This window comes from Lactuca serriola, chromosome 2 (assembly GCF_051521515.1).
Source record: "Lactuca serriola cultivar US96UC23 chromosome 2, Lser_US96UC23_V15, whole genome shotgun sequence".
In the NCBI taxonomy this organism is placed as follows: domain Eukaryota; kingdom Viridiplantae; phylum Streptophyta; class Magnoliopsida; order Asterales; family Asteraceae; genus Lactuca; species Lactuca serriola.
Genome location: NC_136409.1, coordinates 200501482 through 200523360, shown reverse-complemented (window position 1 = coordinate 200523360; position 21879 = coordinate 200501482). Strand labels below are relative to the sequence as shown.

The following is a 21879-nucleotide window of genomic DNA, read 5'->3' as shown; positions in this document are numbered from 1 at the left end:
TGCTTAATTATGTGGTTTGATTAATTAAGAATAAAAATAAGCGTCAAAATTTAAGTGTAAAATAAACTTAATATCTTTGGTTAATGTTGTAGTAATTGAAACGAGGTTTCCGAATATATATAGAACGCCCAAATCTGACTTCGTATGAGGAAGTTATGATTTATCGAAGTTCCGGCTTAGCGGTATACAGCCTGTTTTACTCGATTTGAGATCGAGCGGTTGTTAGCCGAAGCAATCTAAATGAGAATCGAAGATCTCATTATTGGTATCGAAGCGATAAAAAGTTAGGCGAGAACGGACGTCAAACGAAGAAGTTATGAATTTATAACGAAAGTTTCTGTCGCGGCCTATTAAAAATAATTAATAAAAATAAAGTCAAAATTAGCCGACGGAGTCTAAACGAAAGTCGTAGAGCATGGTCTCACCTTTCCGTGGATATAAAGAACGTCGAAAACGGAGTTCGTATGAAGAAGTTATGAATTTCCGAAGTTTATTAATCATTTTGTATTTAAATTTAAATCAAAATTCGGAAGCATTATCCGAAGGAGTCACCGATCTGATCCGAGGTACGCCCCGCGTACTCCGAGGGATGTCGACACTCGCACTCGAGCACTTCGGATACGTAAGCAATGACGTTTTGGGCAGTACGCCCCGCGTAACGCAGTACGCCCCGCGTACTCCGAGGCTCCAGCCTCCTATAAATAGGAACCGAAGGCAGCCGACCCAATTGCCAATTTCTTCTCTTCTCTCTCCCGTTTTGCATCGTTTTGCGTGCCAGAAATACCCCGAAGCCCCGGTATCATACTCTAGCCCCGAGGCAAGTCCCGAGATCCCGAAGACCCCGAAAAGTGCGGTTCCCGAGTCGAAGCTCTGCCCGCGAGAAGTTCGATTTTTGAAGAGATCTTCCAGATCTGCTGAGGATTTCTACTTCTATAAGCCGTAGTGCTGTCCGATCATCTTCTGATCAAGTGAGTGTATACTACCTTTCATAAACACAATAATAATATGAGTTTGGTTCGAGTGTATTAAGAGTATTGTTGTTTATAAGTGTGAGTGTAGTTATTTTCTTTCTAATATAATAATACGAAGTATTTTATATAAAAATACGTGCTATGTGTATATATTTGGTTGTGTTATGTGTGAATGTGTATTCACTCTCTTCTATCTTATAGATCTGCTTATTTCTTTATGAGATATGTGTTATGTGTGTGTGCCTCATCTGTTATGTGATATATGTGTTGATTTAAGGCATGCTATACAGGTTTTCTTTAAACTATGTATACAAATGTATATTTTTATCTACTAATATGTTGGGTAGAACATGGGTAGACAGTTGGTGTGTAATAAACAGATGAGAGGCCTCGCTGTTGTTTGATTGAGTCATCTAGCGGAGTTTAGATGACGACCACTGGCTATTCTAGACAGTCTTGTGGAAACATTAGCAGGTTCGCCACCTGTAGGTGTTAATGAACTTGGGTGTTCATTCGCTGTACTCCATCCCCCTCATGGTTGCCTTATTTGACTTATATTGCTGAGGTACCCCCGAAGCATGTGTTGTCGCCCCGATGAAATATTCTTAGACTAGGTCCCTTATGTTAGTTGTTTTAGGGACATTAAAGTGAGAATAACGGGAATGGGTAATTGGGTTATTGTTGGTTGGTGAAAATTAAATATGATATTTATTGTGGGTTGAAAACCCTATATGCTCACCAGGCTCCCAAGCCTGACCCACTCAGTTTTAAATTGTATTACAGGTAGTGGCGGAAGGGCATGAGATGGATGAATCATCAAGTTGTTTTGTTTACAAGTCTGCATATGTTTATATTTGTTATATGACTTGTAATGTATTCGTTTATGCTTATTGGTCTGTATCGGAACATGACACCCCGAGTTTTGATTATAATGAAAATACATTTCTTTTATGAAATGCTTCGGTAAACAATGTTTTATCATGTTTTGTTTTTGGGAACAAATTCCGCAACTCTTTCAAATCAAAAGGATTTACTCTGAAAATATTTAAAAGCATAAATGAAAATCGGTCTTTTCTAGCCGAGATTTTTGGGGATGTCACAGTTGGTATCAGAGCATTAGTTTAAGCGAACTAGGAATTTGTTGGATTTCTAGACTTAAACTTAGAATGCTAAGTGAAATTTTGAGATGTGTGTCTGTTATGTTTTAGACACGAGCACTAGTTTATTTTAGGAAAGTTGCCTAAAATGCTTTTATGTGCTAAATGTTATATGTTGCCATATATGATATTATTTGTTCGGATCTATGGTCTGTTGCCGACCGGATCTAGAAACCTTATGTGTGTAGGATTCTAAGCGTACGTCTATGATATTAGAACTAGCATGTAAACGTTTCGGAGTGATAAGGATGATTTGAATATCCATCATGATTGAGGATCTAATTTCACCTTATTTGGTGTGTAGATCAAAATGGTGAGAACAAGAAGTGGAGTTGGAAATGCTGACGAAAACAGGAATCAACCACCAGTGATTGAGCCAATACCTGTCGTAGCAGCAGCACCTGAGCCAATAACCATGGCTGGTGTGTAATTGATGATTCAGACGATGTTGCATCGTCAGATGGATGAAACTAGACGCCTGCTTCAACAAAATCGTGAAGAACTGTCGATTCGTGTGGAAGAGCCTGAACTGAATGAAGGGCACTCGGAAGGTGGAAACTTCAGTGGGTCTGTTGGTCCAGCCAACCCACCGATAGTTAGGCAAGATAACCATGATGGAAGGAATGATGGAATGGGATGCAAGTACAAGGACTTTTTGACTTGCAAACCATCGACCTTCAATGGAAAGGAGGATCCGATTGGGGTTATGGATTGGATCTCCGAAATGGAGTTAGCCTTTATGACATGTGGCTGTAGAGGCAAGTTGCAGACTATCTATGCCGTGCAACAATTCTGAGGTGGAGCCGTTCGTTGGTGGAACACTCTAGGGAAGACTTTGAGCCCTAACGAGCCACTGCAATTGTCATGGGCAGAGTTCTTGGTGCAGTTTAAGCGCAAGTTCTGCTCGGCTCAAAATCTGTTGGAGTTGGAGAATAAGTTTTTGACATTGACGAAGGGTAGCATGTCAGTGGATGAGTACACCAATAACTTCACCGATAAGATGGAGTTTGCCTTGCGTATCGTTCCAGACGAGCTGACAAAGGTGGATCGGTATGCAAAGGGACTTCCATGGGAGTACGAGGTGCCAGTACGTCAGGCACTTACTCTAGAGGCAGCTATCTGGGCTGCCAAGTCTGTGGAGAACATGATCAAGGGGAGAACCACCGTCAAGGTTGAGGTTGGTGAGAAAAGAAAGTTTGAGGGAACATCTGGTTCCAATAAGAAGAGCAAATTTTCGAAATCTGATTCGAAAAGGTTTGGAGGAAAGGGAGGCGAAGCAAAGTGGTGTGATAAGTGTAAGAAAAAGCACTTTGGGAAATGTAGCGAGGATGTGACCTGCTACAAGTGTGGAAAGGTTGGACATTTTGCCAATGAATGTCCGAACAACAAAAGGATGTGTTTTGGTTGCAATGAAGAGGGGCATATTTTGAAAGACTGTCCGAAGAAGAAGGAGGCAGCTAGGCCCAACATTCCACCAAAGCCGAAGGCGAGGGCCTTCCAGATGACACTTGAGGCTGCGAAAGATGAAGCTGATGTCGCTTCAGGTACCTTTCTCGTAAACGAATTACCTGCTCATATATTGTTTGATTCTGGAGCCAACTACTCCTTTATTTCGCATGAGTTTGGTAGAAAGCTAGCTTTGCCTATTGACAGACTAGATAATGCTTTATTAGTCGAAGTAGCTAGTGGTAAGTTTGTACCTGTTAGCCATCGTATGAAAGACGTCTTGATCGACCTTAATGGGAATAAGTTTCACGAGGCGTTATTGCCTATCGAACTTAATGGTTTCGACATCGTGTTGGGAATGGATTGGCTTAGCGCCAATGATGCCGAAATTTTGTGCAAGAAAAAGATAGTTAAAGTAAACCCGCCTGGAAAAGATTCGTTTATGGTGTATGGGACAAACGGCGAGTGAATTCTGGGATCATTTCTCTAATGAAAGCCAGAAAGTGTTTGACCAAGGGATGTACATCATATTTAGCATTTGTGATTGATGCTAAGAAGGAAAAGAAGGTGATGCAGAGCATTCCAGTGGTGTGTGATTATCCGGAAGTATTTCCCGAAGATCTTCCTGGATTACCACCTGATAGACAAGTGGAGTTCAGAATAGACTTGTTACCAGGGACCACGCCAATAGCAAAAGCACCTTATCGATTAGCACCGACGGAGATGAAGGAGCTAATGATGCAACTTCAGGAGTTATTGGACAAAGGTTTCATTAGACCTAGTTCATCGCCCTGGGGAGCTCCGGTGTTATTTGTAAAGAAGAAAGATGGAAGTATGAGAATGTGCATCGATTACAGAGAGCTGAACAAGGCAACAATAAAGAATAGATATCCGTTGCCGAGGATTGATGACCTGTTTGATCAATTGCAAGGTTCGAGCTATTTCTCGAAGATCGATCTTAGGTCAGGATATCATCAGCTGAAAGTAAGAGAGCAAGATATCGAGAAGACTGCATTCAGAACTAGATATGGACACTACGAGTTCTTGGTTATGTCGTTTGGACTAACCAATGCTCCGGCAGCGTTCATGGATTTGATGAATAGGGTTTGTAATCCTTTCCTTGATAAATCCGTGATAGTGTTTATAGACGACATTCTGATTTACTCGAAAAGCCAGGAGGAGCATGGGAGACACTTGCGAGAAGTGTTAGAAGTTTTGAAGAAGGAGAAGCTTTATGCGAAGTTCTCCAAATGTGATTTTTGGATTCGTGAGGTCCAATTCTTGGGTCACGTGGTCAACCAAGAAGGGATAATGGTTGATCCAGCGAAGATCGAAGCTGTAACGAAGTGGGAACAACCGAAAGTCCCACGGAGATTCGAAGCTTTTTGGGATTAGCCGGATATTACCGCAGGTTTATCCAAGGTTTTTCTTCGATTGCTACACCATTAACAGCTTTGACCCACAAAGGAGCTACTTATGCTTGGAGTGAGAAGCATAAAGAAGCATTCGAGAAGTTAAAGAAGAAGCTATGCAAGGCACCGATACTTTCTCTACCCGATGGAGTTGAAGACTTCGCTGTTTATAGCGATGCGTCTGGTGTTGGATTGGGTTGTGTTTTGACCCAAAGAGAAAAGGTGATAGCATATGCGTCTCGACAGCTGAAAGAGCATGAAAAGAATTACCCTACTCATGATTTGGAGTTGGCAGCGGTAGTTTTCGCTCTGAAAATATGGAGGCATTACCTCTATGGCACGAAGTGCAAACTTTTCACTGATCATAAGAGTCTCCAATACCTCTTTAATCAGAAAGAATTGAATATGAGGCAACGACGCTGGCTAGAATTACTTAAAGACTACGACTGCGAGATACTTTACCACCCCGGTAAAGCTAATGTTGTTGCTGATGCTCTCAGTCGGAAAGTCAATCTTGAAAGGAAGAGGCCAAGAGCGTTGAGAATTGAAGTTGTCTCGACTATTGTGGAAAGTATAAAGAAAGCTCAAGAGGAAGCTTCTGAGAAAAATGACCGAAAGGAGGAACGTTTGGGTAAAACGTTGGTGTTTGGTACTAACGGTCATGGACTGAAGGTATTCCAAGATCGTATTTGGGTACCTACGTCAGGTGGAATTAGGGATCTTCTGATGGAAGAAGCTCATAAAACCATGTACTCAATTCATCCAGGTAGCACTAAAATGTATAGGGACCTGAAACCTTACTACTGGTGGCCGACGATGAAGCTTGATGTTGCAAAGTATGTGGCCGAGTGTGTGACTTGTGCGAGAGTCAAGACACAACATCAGAAACCTTACGGGAGTTTAGAACCATTGCCTGTGCCTATGGGTAAGTGGGAAGACATTGCTATGGATTTTGTCACTAAACCGCCCAGAACAAAGAATGGTCATGACATGATTTGGGTGGTCGTTGATCGATTCACTAAGAGTGCGCATTTCATAGCGGCCAGGGAGAAATGGTCTATGGAAAAGCTTGCGAATTCTTACGTGAAGGAAATTGTGAGGCTTCACGGTGTTCCGTTAACGATTGTATCGGATCGTGATAGCCGTTTCACCTCAAGGTTTTGGAAAAGTCTACAAGAGGAAATGGGTACCAAGTTATGTTTAAGCACAGCTTACCATCCGCAGACTGATGGTCAGAGTGAAAGAACAATACAAACACTTGAAGATATGCTGAGAGCATGTACCTTGGAATTCCTAGGTAATTGGGATGAACATTTACCGTTGGTAGAATTTTCCTATAATAATAGTTTTCACTCGAGCATTAAGATGGCACCTTATCAAGCTTTGTATGGACAGAAGTGTTGTACGCCATCTTGTTGGCTTGAGGCTGGGGAAAAGCAGTTTATGGGACCGGAGATGGTTCATCAAACTGCTGAAAAGTTGAAAATAATTAGGGAAAGAATGTTAGCAGCTCAAGATCGTCAAAAGAGCTATGCTGACAAGAAGCGAAGACCGATGACTTTTGAGGTTGGAGATTCGGTTTTGCTTAAAGTCTCGCCGTGGAAGGGACTTATAAGATTTGGGAAAAGGGGAAAGTTGAGTCCAAGGTTTATTGGACCGTTTAAAGTCCTTCAGAGGATTGGGAACCAAGCTTACAAGCTCGAATTACCCGAAGAACTGAATGGAATTCACAACACCTTTCATGTGTGTTATTTGAGGAAGTTTACGGGAGAAGTTCCCGATATAATTCCAATTTCTGAATTGAGAATTGATGAGAACAAAAGGTTGATTGAAGAACCAGAGGCAATTGTTGACCGAAAGACTAAGAAGTTGCGACGCAAAACGGTTGGATTAGTGCTTGTCCGATGGAAACACATGAATGGGCCGAATCTCACCTGGGAGACGGAGAGTGACATGTTGAGTCGCTATCCGCATTTGTTTGTTGATATGTGATTCCGGGGACGGAATCATTCTAAGGTGGAGAGAATTGTAACGCCTGTGTTTCGGGCTTGCCATTTGTAGCAATGTAATAGTCTAGGTTGACCTCTGTAACCCATTTTGAAGTAATAAGATTGTATTATTTGAGTATTTTGTGTTTTGTGCTTAATTGCTTAATTATGTGGTTTGATTAATTAAGAATAAAAATAAGCGTCAAAATTTAAGTGTAAAATAAACTTAATATCTTTGGTTAATGTTGTAGTAATTGAAACGAGGTTTCCGAATATATATAGAACGCCCAAATCTGACTTCGTATGAGAAAGTTATGATTTATCGAAGTTCCGGCTTAGCGGTATACAGCCTGTTTTACTCGATTTGAGATCGAGTGGTTGTTAGCCGAAGCAATCTAAATGAGAATCTAAGATCTCATTATTGGTATCGAAGCGATAAAAAGTTAGGCGAGAACGGACGTCAAACGAAGAAGTTATGAATTTATAACGAAAGTTTCTGTCGCGGCCTATTAAAAATAATTAATAAAAATAAAGTCAAAATTAGCCGACGGAGTCTAAACGAAAGTCGTAGAGCATGGTCTCACCTTTCCGTGGATATAAAGAACGTCGAAAACGGAGTTCGTATGAAGAAGTTATGAATTTCCGAAGTTTATTAATCATTTTGTATTTAAATTTAAATCAAAATTCGGAAGCATTATCCGAAGGAGTCACCGATCTGATCCGAGGTACGCCCCGCGTACTCCGAGGGATGTCGACACTCGCACTCGAGCACTTCGGATACGTAAGCAATGACGTTTTGGGCAGTACGCCCCGCGTAACGCAGTACGCCCCGCGTACTCCGAGGCTCCAGCCTCCTATAAATAGGAACCGAAGGCAGCCGACCCAATTGCCAATTTCTTCTCTTCTCTCTCCCGTTTTGCATCGTTTTGCGTGCCAGAAATACCCCGAAGCCCCGGTATCATACTCTAGCCCCGAGGCAAGTCCCGAGATCCCGAAGACCCCGAAAAGTGCGGTTCCCGAGTCGAAGCTCTGCCCGCGAGAAGTTCGATTTTTGAAGAGATCTTCCAGATCTGCTGAGGATTTCTACTTCTATAAGCCGTAGTGCTGTCCGATCATCTTCTGATCAAGTGAGTGTATACTACCTTTCATAAACACAATAATAATATGAGTTTGGTTCGAGTGTATTAAGAGTATTGTTGTTTATAAGTGTGAGTGTAGTTATTTTCTTTCTAATATAATAATACGAAGTATTTTATATAAAAATACGTGCTATGTGTATATATTTGGTTGTGTTATGTGTGAATGTGTATTCACTCTCTTCTATCTTATAGATCTGCTTATTTCTTTATGAGATATGTGTTATGTGTGTGTGCCTCATCTGTTATGTGATATATGTGTTGATTTAAGGCATGCTATACAGGTTTTCTTTAAACTATGTATACAAATGTATATTTTTATCTACTAATATGTTGGGTAGAACATGGGTAGACAGTTGGTGTGTAATAAACAGATGAGAGGCCTCGCTGTTGTTTGATTGAGTCATCTAGCGGAGTTTAGATGACGACCACTGGCTATTCTAGACAGTCTTGTGGAAACATTAGCAGGTTCGCCACCTGTAGGTGTTAATGAACTTGGGTGTTCATTCGCTGTACTCCATCCCCCTCATGGTTGCCTTATTTGACTTATATTGCTGAGGTACCCCCGAAGCATGTGTTGTCGCCCCGATGAAATATTCTTAGACTAGGTCCCTTATGTTAGTTGTTTTAGGGACATTAAAGTGAGAATAACGGGAATGGGTAATTGGGTTATTGTTGGTTGGTGAAAATTAAATATGATATTTATTGTGGGTTGAAAACCCTATATGCTCACCAGGCTCCCAAGCCTGACCCACTCAGTTTTAAATTGTATTACAGGTAGTGGCGGAAGGGCATGAGATGGATGAATCATCAAGTTGTTTTGTTTACAAGTCTGCATATGTTTATATTTGTTATATGACTTGTAATGTATTCGTTTATGCTTATTGGTCTGTATCGGAACATGACACCCCGAGTTTTGATTATAATGAAAATACATTTCTTTTATGAAATGCTTCGGTAAACAATGTTTTATCATGTTTTGTTTTTGGGAACAAATTCCGCAACTCTTTCAAATCAAAAGGATTTACTCTGAAAATATTTAAAAGCATAAATGAAAATCGGTCTTTTCTAGCCGAGATTCTTGATAAGAGCTCTTCTCTCTCTGTCTTGGTCGGATCCTTCATCCAAAGATTCAAATTCCTCATTGTTAATCACTTCCATATCTTCAGGTTCATGCCCACCTTCCACATCACTTTCAACATTGAGAGTGAAATCTCCCATGTCCACATCCACATCCTGTATATTGTTGTCAACATCCATTATGTCATCCATATGATCTTCATCTTCTATTTGTCTCTCATCTTCTTCATACTCTGGATCACTATTTTCAGATTCATCATACTCTTCAAAATTTGGATCGCTTTCTTGAGATTCATCATCCTCTTCATACTCTTGATTACCCTCTTCAGATTCTCCATCCCCTTCATACTCTGCATTATCATCATCACTCCCAATCAAATTTTCCATAAGGTTATCAAATAACTCATTCAATTGTTCATCAGCATTATTAACAGGGGGGTGTTGTAGCCTTCTTCATCAAAAGTTGATGCCTCTTGAACAACATTTGCAGCCTCCCTAACACCATCCATCTCATCAATATGAACACAAGTTGCTGCCTCCTGAACATTAGTTGAACCATCCAGATCATCATTCTTTTCCTTTGAAATGTGAACAACCTCATCAATATAATCTAAATTAAGCCTATTGCTACAAGAACTTTCACCTATTTTGGAATTCCCAACCCTACCCCTTCTATACTCTGGTGAGAAACTATCATTCTTACTCCCAAAAAGAATCAGAGACATGAACTCACCAATAGGCTCACCATTACCATGGTTCACATTTTTCATTGGAGAATCTGCATGAACTTGACCCTCAACTTCAGCCCCTTGATCATCATTTTCTGGTAATTCCTCAATGACAACTTTACCCTTTGCATTTGGTGACATGAAGTAAGTCAATAAATTTGTCTTTCCATGCTCTGTGTACACCTCAATCAGCTTGTTATGTGCAATATATTTAGAAAGGTTGATCACATCCTGATCATTCCCTAAAGCTCTAAGACCAAATTGAAAGTCACCATTGGGTATCCTAAAATGGTAGTATATAACTGGGGATTCATCAGCGAATTCATAATTCCGTGGGTCTGGGTAACCTAGGTCAAGCATTATGGCATCAAGTTCATGCACAGAAAACTCATCAATGTCCACATAATCAACATAACGCACTTCACCTCCAATGTACTTTATATCAGGTAATTTAGTAAATTTCCCACCGTGATGAAGCTTAATACTAAACCATGTGGGTGCACCAGCTAAAAATCAAAATTATACATATTAACAAAGTTAAAATTTTGCATTTTTTTGTTCTAAATCAATAAGAAAATGCAAAGTATAAAAGTTAAAGAAAACAGAGCAGCTTACCATATACAGTTGATACATCAACAACTTCGTGTTTTGGTCTGATATGCCACATTACGAACACCATTTCCTATTAAACGTATGCCCTTATATGTGTAGTGTCGATTATCTTGTTTAGATAAGCAACGAGGGTTTTTTGCAGGTTCAATGGAGCAGAAGCAAGAAGGAGGGAGTTGGGGAGTTGACGAGTGTTGGGGAAAGTAAATGAGGGGTAAATGTCAATTAATCCAAAAAACCGTTTATGCAAAAATGGTCCCTGACATGAAATGACGAAATTACCCTCACGTGTGAGGCACGTGAGGGGGCTTAACAGTTCCAACTTAACGGGAGTTAAGTCCAGAGACCAAAACCACATAGAAACCACTCCAAAAGGACTATGGTTCCAAAAAACTCGTGGTTTGGACTAAAACCCCAAAATTTTGCATACCACAGGGACCATTTTTGCAATTTAGTCAAGGAAAATAACATTTAGAATTCAAATAATAAAGTTTTAAGGGGAAACTTGTATATATTTAGTAGTTGCATGCTTAAACTGACAATACCATAATTATTTGTGGTTCAAAGCTGTAAATCTACCGGTCGCGTTAAAAAGACTTTCTCACTGGAATTCTCCGCCTACTCTTTCGTTTACTCGTGCCCACGAAGCAAAACGAAATCCCCACGAAAAGATCAAACCCCAATTCCTTTTTTCAGGTTCCCTCCTTCTCTCTATCTCTTTCGCTGATTTCGGCAATTTATGAAAAAATTTCTGGCATACAAGTTCAATCATCATCTATTTCCTTAATTTATTTGCTACGATTATCTAGATCGATTGATTCATTGCCTCTTAGACTTGGAATTCATCGATCGTAAGAGTTCATCCGCAAATTCCTCATCTTAGGGTTTAATTATATCTCTCGTGATTTCTGTGAGGTAGGTTTCAGCGAGGGTTAATTGAGATACCCTTAGTGGTGTTTCTTATGTGTTTATCTTGTAGATCATCTAATCACGATCAATCCATCACCGATTAATCGTAAAATGCAGAAGCGACTTGAGATGGGCTTTGCGTTCCTCTGTTTTTTTTTATCTCTGCATAAAGTTGTTTGAGAAATTTGAGGCTTTTATATTCTATTTTCAGGATCAACCCCCTCGTAGGGCGAATTTGGTGAGAAACGATTGATTTGAAGTGATTGGAATCCAAAGATGAGTCAGAAAGGATTGATTTATAGCTTTGTTGCGAAAGGGACCGTTGTATTGGCTGAACACACGGCCTACTCAGGAAACGTCAGCACGGTTGCTGTTCAATGCTTACAGAAGTTGCCTTCGGGTAGCAGTAAATACACATATTCATGCGACGGCTACACCTTCAACTTCTTGCTTGATAGTGGCTTCGGTATGTGCAAACTTATAAACATTTGCTAATACTATTTTGTACTACTGTTTCTGTCAATTTAGCGTTCATAGATCATAACATGGGTGATTTTGTCATCCATTCGATGCAGTTTTTCTTGTTGTTGCTGATGAATCAGCAGGGAGGAGTGTGCCATTTGTGTTTCTGGAGAGAGTGAAAGACGACTTCACAAAACGTTATGGAGCAAGTATTGGAAATGATCACCCTCTTGCTGACGACAGTGATGATGATCTATTTGAAGATCGGTTTAGTATTGCTTATAATCTTGATAGGGAGTTTGGGTATGTTGATCTCATACTATTCTTGGAGTTTTTGTAATAGTTTTCTTTTATCATAATTATTCTTTGCTGTTATTAATAGGCCAAAGATAAAGGAACACATGGAGTATTGTTTAAACCATCCAGATGAAATGAGTAAGCTGTCTAAACTGAAGGCTCAGATTACAGAGGTTAAAGGGATTATGATGGACAACATTGAGAAGGTAAACTGTAAACATCTTTCTTCTTTTTTTCTCGATTGATTTGTATAACTAAACACAAATGCATTTAGTGCTAGTAAATCAACATTTGTGTTTGTAATAAAGGTTTTGGATCGTGGTGAGAAGATCGAATTACTAGTGGATAAAACAGAAAACCTTCAATTCCAGGTATAACTTTTACGTTTCTTTTAAAAATTGTATTTTTTTTTTATTTGGGGTGAAGTAATAAAAGGGAGTTCTTGAAGGTTTATAATTGTTGTGAAACTGGTGTTACATACAGGCAGATAGCTTTCAAAGGCAGGGAAGGCAACTAAGAAGGAAGATGTGGTTGCAGAATCTTCAGATGAAGCTCATGGTTGGAGGAGCTATTGCAGTTTTTATCATCATAGTCTGGCTCATGGCTTGTAGGGGTTTCAAATGTTGAAACTCTTATTTCTAGGGTTTGTCGTGAACTCTAATAGATGTTTTTTTTTTCTTTTTTGATTATTGGTTTTGATGTATAAATCACGTATCACTATCCGCTTTCAGTTTGCTGTTCTTGTATATGCACTATCTATAATTCTGCATAAATGAAAGATGATGAGTGAAGTTAAACATGATATATGCAACCGTTTATTGTCACTTTCTATAAAACACATGCGACTTGATTGATCCTATTTTGTGGGAAAAATGATGCTTTTTTAGTATGTACTAGATAATAGTGATGGGGGTAAGAAACTATGATTTGTTTATATTCACTATGTATCATGTTTCCCTTTTCACGATTGGTTACTTGAGTATGTACTAGACAATAGTGATTAAGATTGAAAAAAACGTTCACACTAGATACGTCTTAAAGCGACATGATAGTATCTAACTATTACAATTTTAATAATTACATCAAGCTCAAAAGAAAAGGTATTTTGTAGAGCAATTTTGAAGCTAAAACACAAAAAGTTTGACAAATTTATCTAAAAGTTCGTTACGTTGGAAGTTGAAATCATGATTTAATATATGGTACATTTTCGACGACTTGAACAATAAGATACTGCAAAAGAATTTAATCAAATTAAGAAAAACATTTGGTCGATGAACAACAATCAGAGTGTCAACAATAATAATATATGGTTTAGAAAAGAATAGCATGTTTATCATTTTTCCCCTTTTTATGTCGTCTGCTTTTTTTGTGTTAATACATCGTTGATTTTCTTTTATGGGTAAATAAGTCAAGTATAAAAAAGTCTGGTGTTTTTTAGCAGAACGTGTCATTTTAGTGATGTTTTTTTGACAGAACATGTCATTTTAACTGTATTTTAAACAAAACATATAGCAATTAGTAAATTGTGTAGAAAAAACGACCAAACAAATAGGTAAACAGAGCATAGTAAATAATTAACCTATGAGATGAGTCATCGGAAACCGGCTACACCGACTATTGCCGGTCTGAAAATGGTGTTTATTGAACGGTTACTTCAATGGGAAACCGTGTACAAAAAAGAAAATGATCAAATATGTACATAGGAACATAATTTCATATCATATCAAGTCCTTAACCCTTATTTTTTTGACAATCCTTCCAAAGCATATACAGCAAATACAATAAAGAGGAATAAGTTTTCTTCTAGCACCTAAATTCTAAATACGTTTGTGACGTTATATTTCCTTTTTCTCCTAAAAGTCGTATTACATTTTAGTGATTTTACAAATATATACATGCTTCCTAAGCTTTAAAAACAATAGAAAATGGTTTGATGATGTTAGGAACTATATCCACCGTATATATTCACTTTTTTGTATACAATTTATCATTAAATTCGTCTTTGTGGTTCCCAACCGACCATTTATTGATTAATGCTTTATTTAGCTTCTACATGGCTATGAATGACCACGTACCAAATTGATAACTTATATACAATGTGTCTTTCCCTTTTAACCTGCTCAATTATTGCTTTAAAACTTAACGATCTAACCAAATTGAACAATGTCTGCTTCCTTGACTTTTCCAAGTCAAATACAAAGGTACAATCAAATTGTTCTTGTGATTATGGCTCACCTTCTTGAATGAGGTAAAAGTGTTGCCGGTGATAATATCGCAGGTAAAAGTGTCGCCGGTAATAACAATATTCGATTAAATATCAAAACCAATAGTGTCGACGCTAATTACAAAACAAACATCCTATTAAATATCAAACATAATAGTGTCAAACAAACATCCTATTACAAACAAACATCCAAAATACAATTAAATATCAAAAGTCATACTATCCGAGTAGCAAAACAACAAAATTTTTACAATCTACTAAGTAGCAAAACGAGACAACATATGCAAATAAAACCCATTCTTACATACCCTCATCGTCGTTCCCATCGTTTCCTTGATTATTTTGGGATTGAAAAAACGAATAAAGCTCATCCCTACATGCCGGGTCGGCGAGCATTGCACGAAGATTTTCCAACTACATAATTAATAACAATATATATAAACTTATAAGTTAGATCGTCAAACATAAACAAAAACTATCAAAATACATTGTTATTTTTAAAGTAAGATAGAAAACCAAAGTACATTGCTATATTTTGCACTTGGGACAAAAACCAAATTACCAAACTTTTTAGCAAATAACCACCACAAAACCAAAACTACCAAATCAACATGCATTTTACGATGCTAAAATAGATTGCTATTTTACCTGTGATGGTTGTGATGGTGGTTGTGATGGTTGCGAAGGCTGTGGAATCATCGGGAGACCAGAAGGTTTGCGGCCAATGCCTCTAATGTGGCCACATCGCTCTCCTAATACTTTCTCGAACATAGCTCTTTCTTGAGTTGGCGTAAACTCACTTTCACCTTGAGTTTGTTCTAGCAGCTCTTCAACTAACCGATTCTGTAACTCCCAAAAGTGAGTAACAATTAAGTATAAATAAACATTTAAATATATGATAAAATTATAATTAAATACTTACATATTGTTGTTCCGATTCAGCAGTAACAAATACACCATTCTTATCGGTATGAGCTTTGCGAAATGTTTCCACTCTCTTAAGGTTCTGTTTAAGTTTAAAAATTAGATTATATTTTAAATAAATAATTACATGTATCGTACGGTACCTTCTTATAGCAAGTACTGCTATACGAGCTCGAACCCCCACGATTCACAATTGTTTGCTTTTCACGGATTTTTTTGTTCCTTTCTGAAGCAATTTTGTGTTCGTCAGTTTGAAAATACTCAACTGTCTTCTCCCAGTTATCAACAAGCATACCATCCGGAGGATTTGCCAATGCTCTCGGGATATCTTCATACCCTCCGACCATCTTGAAATATTCTTTTGCGTCGACTTTACGCTCTCGAAAACCTCTTAACAAGGCTGCTTGAAAACTCTCTATCAATAAAGTAGCTTGTGCATCCTGGTACATTTGATTGAGATCAAACTTTGTCTACAATAAAAAAAAAAGTTAACCTAGTAAGAAACAATTATAGTTAAACCTATAAAATATATTTAAATAAATAATTACCGCTAAATGTTGTAATACAGTGTCCTTTATATCAGGGGAAACTCTTTTCCAACTCCATTTGTCGAAAGGGACCATCTGCCACATTGTTTTCCCAACTTCTCGGGAAAACATGTCTCCCGCCTCTCCTACGGGATTAAATGTGATATCCCTATCAAATTGCATGGCTATTGGTTTCCCCTGGTTCTGCAAGATTGCTTTTTCAAGCTTTATATTTTTTGCTTTTCCTCGAGCTTTCCTTCGGGCACGTCCCTCAACTACAAATGTAATTAAAAATTATTAGAAACGACATTTAATTTATGATAATTGAACAAAAATAGTAAATAAAAATTCATGATAAGACTTACCGTCCTGCTCGTGCTGGCCAGGACCTCTACCACCTGGGAAAGGTGGGTCCTCAGCTCCGTCTCCCCCATGTCCACGACCCATGACAGCAGCCATGGTAAACATAAACAACAGCCACACTCTCATCATTTCCTGAAAAATTATAAGATATACAAATACAATTTTTATTATAGATACACATTACATAGAAATAAACATTTAGATAGGAATAAACATTTAGATAGGAATAAACATTTCCATTTAAACTAGAAATCCAAATACAGTTCATATTACAAACACATATTACAAATACATATTACATAAGAACTATTCTAATCAGAATCTTCCTCATATCCTTCAGTGTCTTCTTCGGTATCATAGTCAGAACCGGTGTCATCGTAATCAGTATCGCAATCAGAAACATCATTGACTCTACCAGTTGGCGGAGGAACTTCAGATGCACTTTCTACATCAACAATGACTCTAGGAATGTTTTGAAAGTACATTCTGAAATCGATAAAAAGTGGAGCATCGGATGAAGAGATATTTTGAAGTACATCGACATCGTCTACATTTTCGTGTGAGACATTGTCAACATTTTGAACAAGGTCATCGTTCGATGGTAGATCCCAAATACTTCGATGATTAACATGCTCGACAACACACCGATGGTTATTGTTTGGCTCTCTGATGTAGAACACTTGTTTGGCTTGTGACGCATATATGAGTTGATCATCTTTGTATGCTTCGCGTCGTGTGTCGATACTGGTGAAACTATCACTAGAAATAACTCATGTTCGAGTATCAAACCACTTGCAACGAAATAGTACAGTTGAATAATCATGTGTATACCTCAACTCTATAATCTCTTCTAACTGGCCATAATACTTCTCGCTTTTCTCACCCACCGCTAAAACCCCAGAGTTTTGTGTTGTACGTTGTGTGTCACGACTAAGTACAGTCGGGTACTTGAAGTAACGGTTATCACATTTTTCACACGCACATCTGATCTTACCATTACTATCAAGGTGCAACTTCGACTTCTCAATAAAAGCTTTGAGTCCTACTTGGAACTCGGGATGGTTTCGATATGGATTAGTAGTCCAGCTTTTATCAATAGACATGATGTTGCTGAAACATAATTTTGGGTTTAGAGTTTAGTATACAGAATTAGCATTGTTTTTTTTCAATCCACATTTTTTTACATCTAAAATAATACAAAAATTAAGTAATAAAGAAATGAAAAAAATAAATTAAAAATTTTTATTTATGCATTTTTTTAATTAATTTTAATTAAAATTACTTGTAAGTTAGCTTGGGTAAAAACTAGAAGCTTTCTAGTTTTTGTATATAAGTTTTTAAACAATTTTATAGTTTTTTTTTGTGTTTTTTTTTCAATTTATAAAAATAATGTATTTTTATTTTTTTTTCAATTATAGCATCCTACTTATAAGAAAACCACATACTTTTACATACGTATTATGTTGTTGTGTTGTTTTTTTTACCGTCGAGATTAAAATGTATATAAGTTTTTAAAGAATTTTATAATTTTTTTTGTGTTTTTTTTTTCCAATTATAAGTTAACTATATAACTTATTGGTTAATTAATTTGGAGTTAGCTTGGGTAAAAACTAGAAGCTTTCTAGTTTTTGTATATAAGTTTTTAAACAATTTTATAGTTTTTTTTTGTGTTTTTTTTTTCAATTTATAAAAATAATGTATTTTTTTTTTTTTTCAATTATAGCATCCTACTTATAAGAAAACCACATACTTTTACATACGTATTATGTTGTTGTGTTGTTTTTTTTTACCGTCGAAATTAAAATGTATATAAGTTTTTAAAGAATTTTATAATTTTTTTTGTGTTTTTTTTTCCAATTATAAGTTAACTATATAACTTATTGGTTAATTAATCTGGAGTTAGCTTGGGTAAAAACTAGAAGCTTTCTAGTTTTTGTATATAAGTTTTTAAACGATTTTATAGTTTTTTTTTGTGTTTTTTTTTTCAATTTATAAAAATAATGTATTTTTATTTTTTTTTTCAATTATAGCATCCTACTTATAAGAAAACCACATACTTTTACATACGTATTATGTTGTTGTGTTGTTTTTTTTACCGTCGAGATTAAAATGTATATGTTTTTAAAGAATTTTATAATTTTTTTTGTGTTTTTTTTCCAATTATAAGTTAACTATATAACTTATTGGTTAATTAATTTGGAGTTAGCTTGGGTAAAAACTAGAAGCTTTCTAGTTTTTGTATATAAGTTTTTAAACAATTTTATAGTTTTTTTTTGTGTTTTTTTTTTCAATTTATAAAAATAACGTATTTTTATTTTTTTTTTCAATTATAGCATCCTACTTATAAGAAAACCACATACTTTTACATACGTATTATGTTGTTGTGTTGTTTTTTTTTACCGTCGAGATTAAAATGTATATAAGTTTTTAAAGAATTTTATAATTTTTTTTGTGTTTTTTTTTCCAATTATAAGTTAACTATATAACTTATTGGTTAATTAATTTGGAGTTAGCTTGGGTAAAAACTAGAAGCTTTCTAGTTTTTGTATATAAGTTTTTAAAAAATTTTATAGTTTTTTTTTGTGTTTTTTTTTTCAATTTATAAAAATAATGTATTTTTTTTTTTCAATTATAGCATCCTACTTATAAGAAAACCACATACTTTTACATACGTATTATGTAGTTGTGTTGTTTTTTTTACCGTCGAGATTAAAATGTATATAAGTTTTTAAAGAATTTTATAATTTTTTTTGTGTTTTTTTTCCAATTATAAGTTAACTATATAACTTATTGGTTAATTAATTTGGAGTTAGCTTGGGTAAAAACTAGAAGCTTTTTAGTTTTTGTATATAAGTTTTTAAACAATTTTATAGTTTTTTTTGTGTTCTTTTTTCAAATTATAAAAATAATGTATTTTTTTTTTTATTTCAATTATAGCATCCTACTTATACCAAAACCACATAGTTTTACATAATACATAAGAAGGTGAAATTCACATACTTTTACATACATATACCACATATACACCAAATACAAATACACACAAAATAACATCCTATTTAAACCAAATACACATAATTTCACATATATACATAATAACATCCTATTTATACTTAATACAAAAGTTTCACAATCATATATCACATTTACAACAAACATACATACATTCACATACACACAATAACATTCTACTTATAACAAATACATATAATTTCTACTAATATACCACATATACATCAAACACACATACATTGGAATATATATACCAAATTCACATATATTCAAACAAATACAAAATATACAATCCAATTTTCACATATGACATTTATCACATAATTTCACATATAAATACAACTTGAAGCTATACAACTAATTGCAATTAAATAACCACAAACAAAAAATTGAATAACTTGCTTCTAATCCAAAACAATACCACCAAAAACAAGAATATGAAGAATTTATTATCATTCAATCACTACATAAAGCTACAAATCGAAATTCATACAAAATAAAAATGAAATCATCAAAAAAAAACTTACCTTTCTTCAAGAAATGGAGGTACCTAGAAATTGATCCCAAAGCTTTAACCACTTGCTTGGAACAATGCTTCTAATCCAAAACAACACCACCAAAAATAAAGAATATGAGCAATTTATTATCATTCAATCACTACATAAAGCTACAAATCGAAATTCATACAACATAAAAATGAAATCATCAAAATAAAACTTACCTTTCTTCAAGAAATGGAGGTAGAAATTGATCCCAAAGCTTTAACCACACCTAGAGACACTTGCTTGGAACAATGAGGGCAGAAATTTGTTTGAAAGAAGCAGATTGAAGAAGAAATCAGCGATATGGTGAAGGAAATTGGAAGCAAACAGAAAGGAATATGAAGAAGGGAGGTTATATGCGTGCGTTTTTTTTTTTTATCTGTGATGACCAATAGCGGCGACGCTAGGGGCAATACCGGCGACAATCAGTAGTAGCGGCGACAAACTGGAGGGAAGGGTACCGCGTCATTTTTAGCAGACTATTAGCGGCGACTTTTTTGGAGTTTTAGCGGCGACATCTGTGTCGCCGGTATTAGGTTAGACCGGATAAGGCACCCCACTCGTTGGATTGGATATCTCATCGAACGGTTGAGATGCAATAGAGGGGGAAAGTGCGGATTCGGGTGACAACCCTTTAGCGGCGACACTATTAGCGGCGACAAGGGGCTTTACCGGCGACTCTAGCTTGAGTCGCCGGTAAAGCCCCTTGTCGCCGCTAAAGGGTATATTTCTTATAGTGATATTAAATTAAAGAATCCAATGAAAAACAAATATTATTTTTATGAATGGGTGGATCCAGATATTCAAAAGGAGTGGTATCATGACACACTAGTTGATCAAATAACAAGGTAAAATCGAAGAAAAATAATGATAAAAAGCTTGTAAATTTGCACTGAAAGTAGTTGCATTGGAAAATGAGATGAACAATTACAAGACTAAGACAAAGATGGATTAGGAGGAAGCTTTGGGTGTTGGACAAGAACTGGACCAGATGAAAAGTTGTTAACTCACAAATGTGTACTGGTTGTGTTACTAGGTATGTTTAAGCTTAGTTTAATGGAGATATATGAATCACATGTATAGCATTTTGCTTATTGACCTTTTTATTGTAACGTTGTTTCTAATTTATTTTTGATTTGCATAACAATAATCGTTTTCTGTAATGTTGTTTAGTGGACATATATGAAACAAGAAAAACGTCATTTGCATATATCAAAAGTTGTCCAAAGTGGTATCATTTGAACATGTCATAAACATAAAAAACAAAAGACTACTTGTTTATCTTAACTGTCAAGTTCACTGGTTTGTCTTAAATGTTTTCATTTCTATCTTTTACTACCATTTGATGAAACCAAGGTTTTGAAAACCAAACCGGCCATCGAACTGTGGGGGCCGGTTCGATTGGTCAACCGGTCGGACCAGTCCAAAAAACCGGATGACATCATTATTGTATTTAAAATTATAAAATATTCAAAAAAATATTTATATAAAAATAAACTACACAACAAAAATACCAATACACATAAGTCTTCACCGTTGAATAAAAATATCAAACATACAAACTATCATGAAAATAATTTACCATACTTTAACTCTAGTCTTCAAAAAAACAAAGTTCACAAAATCAACATCAAAATACCATAAAATGTATCAAAATCCAAACAATATAACATTTTAATCTTCATTTAAAGGAATCTATGTCAATGTTTTCTAACATAACTCCATCATCATCTTCAATATTAAATAGAAATTTAATTTTGAGAAAACTTAAATTGAAATAGAAGAATAACAATAATATTGATAGAATTACATAAAATCTAACCTAAATCTAACCTTGAGAAGCTTGGGATTCAAAAATTGTTGATTCATTGTAGTTTGGTGGTTCTTCTTCAACCATATTCTAATTCGTTATAACTTAGTTCACTTTTCGGTATTTCATCAACCACCCAAAAACCGATTTTATCAATGCTTTCATAATCAATCAGATCATAAGAATTTTTGTTATCCTTAAGCCTAGAAAAAAAATGTTAATATACTTTTAAACATAAATAAACAAAAGTGAAAAAAAATTGAAAGTATAAGTTTCCTATTT

At 35.9% G+C, this 21879-nt stretch overlaps 3 protein-coding genes across 5 annotated transcripts; 1 reads left to right on the top strand and 2 right to left on the bottom strand.

Annotated features, from left to right (window-relative positions):
* Positions 1–9255: 9255 nt before the first annotated feature.
* LOC145090714 (uncharacterized) lies at positions 9256–10818 on the bottom strand. The gene is made up of 2 exons (XM_079028818.1): positions 10534–10818; positions 9256–10424 (listed from the first exon to the last, which is right to left on the bottom strand). Exons 1-2 carry the CDS (start codon positions 10595–10597, stop codon positions 9598–9600), a joined length of 891 nt encoding a protein of 296 aa, XP_078884944.1. The 5' UTR covers positions 10598–10818; the 3' UTR covers positions 9256–9597.
* Positions 10819–11086: 268 nt separating this feature from the next.
* Positions 11087–12999, top strand: VAMP727 (vesicle-associated membrane protein 727). Of its 3 annotated transcripts, XM_079026326.1 has the most exons (7): positions 11207–11223; positions 11337–11442; positions 11648–11902; positions 12012–12201; positions 12281–12401; positions 12504–12566; positions 12679–12999. In XM_079026326.1, exons 3-7 carry the CDS (start codon positions 11713–11715, stop codon positions 12820–12822), a joined length of 708 nt encoding a protein of 235 aa, XP_078882452.1. In that variant the 5' UTR covers positions 11207–11223; positions 11337–11442; positions 11648–11712; the 3' UTR covers positions 12823–12999. The 3 variants fall into 3 exon arrangements, with proteins under 3 accessions (XP_078882450.1, XP_078882452.1, XP_078882451.1); XM_079026324.1 differs by lacking the exon at positions 11337–11442 and having other exon boundaries at positions 11087–11223; XM_079026325.1 differs by lacking the exon at positions 11207–11223 and having other exon boundaries at positions 11232–11442.
* A 1557-nt stretch (positions 13000–14556) lies between these two features.
* On the bottom strand, positions 14557–20415 carry LOC145089952 (uncharacterized). The gene is made up of 8 exons (XM_079028328.1): positions 19967–20415; positions 19773–19842; positions 17309–17343; positions 15487–15669; positions 15342–15425; positions 15068–15262; positions 14728–14833; positions 14557–14591 (listed from the first exon to the last, which is right to left on the bottom strand). Exons 4-8 carry the CDS (start codon positions 15634–15636, stop codon positions 14557–14559), a joined length of 570 nt encoding a protein of 189 aa, XP_078884454.1. The 5' UTR covers positions 15637–15669; positions 17309–17343; positions 19773–19842; positions 19967–20415.
* Between the last annotated feature and the right edge of the window lie 1464 nt (positions 20416–21879).

What these genes read in the sequence shown, in the direction of transcription:
- LOC145090714 (XM_079028818.1), bottom strand. Translation starts at nt 10,597, where the DNA reads ATGGTGTTCGTAATGTGGCATATCAGACCAAAACACGAAGTTGTTGAT. An exon ending in TGATGTATCAACTGTATATG is followed by an intron (nt 10,425 to 10,533) that starts GTAAGCTGCTCT and finishes TTTGATTTTTAG; the next exon opens with CTGGTGCACCCACATGGTTT.
- VAMP727 (XM_079026324.1), top strand. Translation starts at nt 11,713, where the DNA reads ATGAGTCAGAAAGGATTGATTTATAGCTTTGTTGCGAAAGGGACCGTT. An exon ending in TGATGGACAACATTGAGAAG is followed by an intron (nt 12,402 to 12,503) that starts GTAAACTGTAAA and finishes TTTGTAATAAAG; the next exon opens with GTTTTGGATCGTGGTGAGAA. An exon ending in CAGAAAACCTTCAATTCCAG is followed by an intron (nt 12,567 to 12,678) that starts GTATAACTTTTA and finishes TGTTACATACAG; the next exon opens with GCAGATAGCTTTCAAAGGCA.
- LOC145089952 (XM_079028328.1), bottom strand. Translation starts at nt 15,636, where the DNA reads ATGCTTGTTGATAACTGGGAGAAGACAGTTGAGTATTTTCAAACTGAC. An exon ending in CTGAATCGGAACAACAATAT is followed by an intron (nt 15,263 to 15,341) that starts GTAAGTATTTAA and finishes TGGGAGTTACAG; the next exon opens with AATCGGTTAGTTGAAGAGCT. An exon ending in CACCATCACAACCATCACAG is followed by an intron (nt 14,834 to 15,067) that starts GTAAAATAGCAA and finishes TTAATTATGTAG; the next exon opens with TTGGAAAATCTTCGTGCAAT.